Source organism: Bison bison, unplaced genomic scaffold, assembly GCF_000754665.1.
Source record: "Bison bison bison isolate TAMUID 2011002044 unplaced genomic scaffold, Bison_UMD1.0 scf7180017864178, whole genome shotgun sequence".
In the NCBI taxonomy this organism is placed as follows: Eukaryota; Metazoa; Chordata; class Mammalia; order Artiodactyla; family Bovidae; genus Bison; species Bison bison.
This window is the reverse complement of record NW_011494750.1, coordinates 2,225,278-2,227,163: the sequence shown is the minus strand read 5'-3', so window position 1 is coordinate 2,227,163 and position 1,886 is coordinate 2,225,278. Positions and strand designations below refer to the sequence as shown.

The 1,886-nt window shown below is 56.2% G+C and overlaps 1 protein-coding gene across 1 annotated transcript in view; it reads left to right on the top strand.

Moving 5' to 3' along the window:
• MYBPC3 (myosin binding protein C, cardiac) overlaps positions 1-1,886 on the top strand; it is an 18,080-nt gene that overhangs the window by 4,315 nt on the left and 11,879 nt on the right. The window contains exons 7-10 of the mRNA XM_010842455.1: positions 26-74; positions 341-370; positions 550-603; positions 1,842-1,859. Coding sequence (XP_010840757.1) covers positions 26-74; positions 341-370; positions 550-603; positions 1,842-1,859 — 151 coding nt within the window. The remainder of the gene's footprint in view (positions 1-25; positions 75-340; positions 371-549; positions 604-1,841; positions 1,860-1,886) is intronic.

Sequence of the window (1,886 nt, the reverse complement as noted above, 5' to 3'; positions counted from 1 at the left end):
TCTCGTCCCCTCTCTTTGAAACCAGAGGCCGTTGGCCCTGGAGATGTGGACCTCCGATCAACTTTCCGCCGCACGTGAGTGGCCCTCTCTCCTCGGGGCTGTGGGGGAGGCCAGTGCTGGGGTCTGTGGCCCCTTGGGGTCAGGGCCAGGGTGATGTGGGGGCCCAGGGCTGGGGTGGGATGTTGGGGGGACCAGGACTGGGGTTGATACGGGGGTCAGAGCAGGGGCATAACATAGGGACCAGGGCTTGGGGTGATGTGAATGGCCAGACTGAAATGGATGGGTGTGGAAGAGAGTAAGCTCCCTGGGCAGGTGAAAAATCTGAGTCTTATCCCCGCAGGAGCCTGGCTGGAGGCGGTCGGCGCATCAGGTGCCCCTTCCAATCCACCTGTATGGTGACCCCAGGGGTCTGAGACGGGGCGGGGGGGGCACGCCCGCTCCGTCAGTGTCCCTGTCTCTCCCTCGCCCCAGCCCACCCCCACCCCGCTCCCAGACCCTTCTATTCGTAGTTGGCTCTGTCGTGGCCTCACTGCGGGTTCCTCTCCGCAGCGACAGCCATGAAGACGCTGGGACTCTGGACTTCAGCTCGCTGCTGAGGAAGAGGTAAGCCCAGGGAAGCAGCTCCCAGAACACGTGGCTCCCTGATGCCGGCCCTGTGGTTTTCCAGCTGTGTGACCCCGAGCAGGTCATGCACCTCTTGGAGCTAGTTTCCTTGTCTGTCGGACGGGACAGTCCAGGTGCTGGGAAGAGTCAGAGGGCTCAGCAGAGGTTACATCCCATGTACTAACATCCTCACACTGTTCCCATTACCAGCCTACACTTGAGTCTGTGATGGCTCTTCCCAATAGGCTCTGGAGACCCACAAGCTGGGAGAGGGCTCCAAAGCCTCAGGAATTGCCCACCTAGGCCCACACAGTGCAACTGACCCGTGTGCTCTGTGTCCTGTCCCTCCCTCTCTTGGACCCTGCATTACGGCCAGTGCTGCTTCAGCCCAGAGAATGAGCACTGGGGTCAAGTGCTTTGAGGGTAGCAGGGCCATCCCCACCAGGGCAGATGACAGATGACAAGGCTGGGGATCAGACTGACCTGGGTGAGGATCCGGGCGAGGATCTCCACTGACTGGGGAGTCTCTGAGCCTCCGGCTTTCCTGACACTCACCTATCAGAGCTCAGGAGGAATAAACAAGGCCACCTTAAACGGAAAGGTGTGAGTGCAGGGAGGAAAGTGGAGGTGAGGCCCCATGTGCTGTGGGTCACGGAGGGATGACCGTGCCTTGTTTCTGAGTCCACACTTGTATTGTGTGCTGCATGACAGGCCAGTAAGTCGAAGGACAACTTGTCGGGGGCAAAGAATAAGGACTTTATTCAGAAAACCAGCAAACCAAAGATGGTGGACTAATGTCCCAAAGAACCATCTTACCCCAGTTAGAATTCTGGTCTCTTCTACTGAAAGCGGGAGGGGGTGTGGCTGGTTATTGCAGACTTCTTAGAAGAATGCTTTGTTCTTGCAGCCCTCTAGGTAGATTTGGTCACACTGTTCTTGTAAACTCCCCACAAGATAATTGTTATCTTTTGTAACTTTTTATCTCCATACGAATGAAAAGCGTTCTATACCTTTAAAGGTCCAGCCAGGGAGACACAGCCTTGAGAATGGAGAATGTCATATACTTTATAGTTCAGGGTATAGACAACATGCTTTTACAAGGGTGCAGAGCCAGCTTGACGAAGCACAGGCAACAGAGCACAAGGGTTGTGCTAAAGGCATGGACTCAATATGGAGTCACCTTTGTTCTCTGTTCCGTCTCTAATGCGTACACTGCCCTTCTTTCCTGCCTGGAGCAGCAGTTTACGGACCCCGAGGTGAGTGTCCCAGGAAGCACCGCCCCC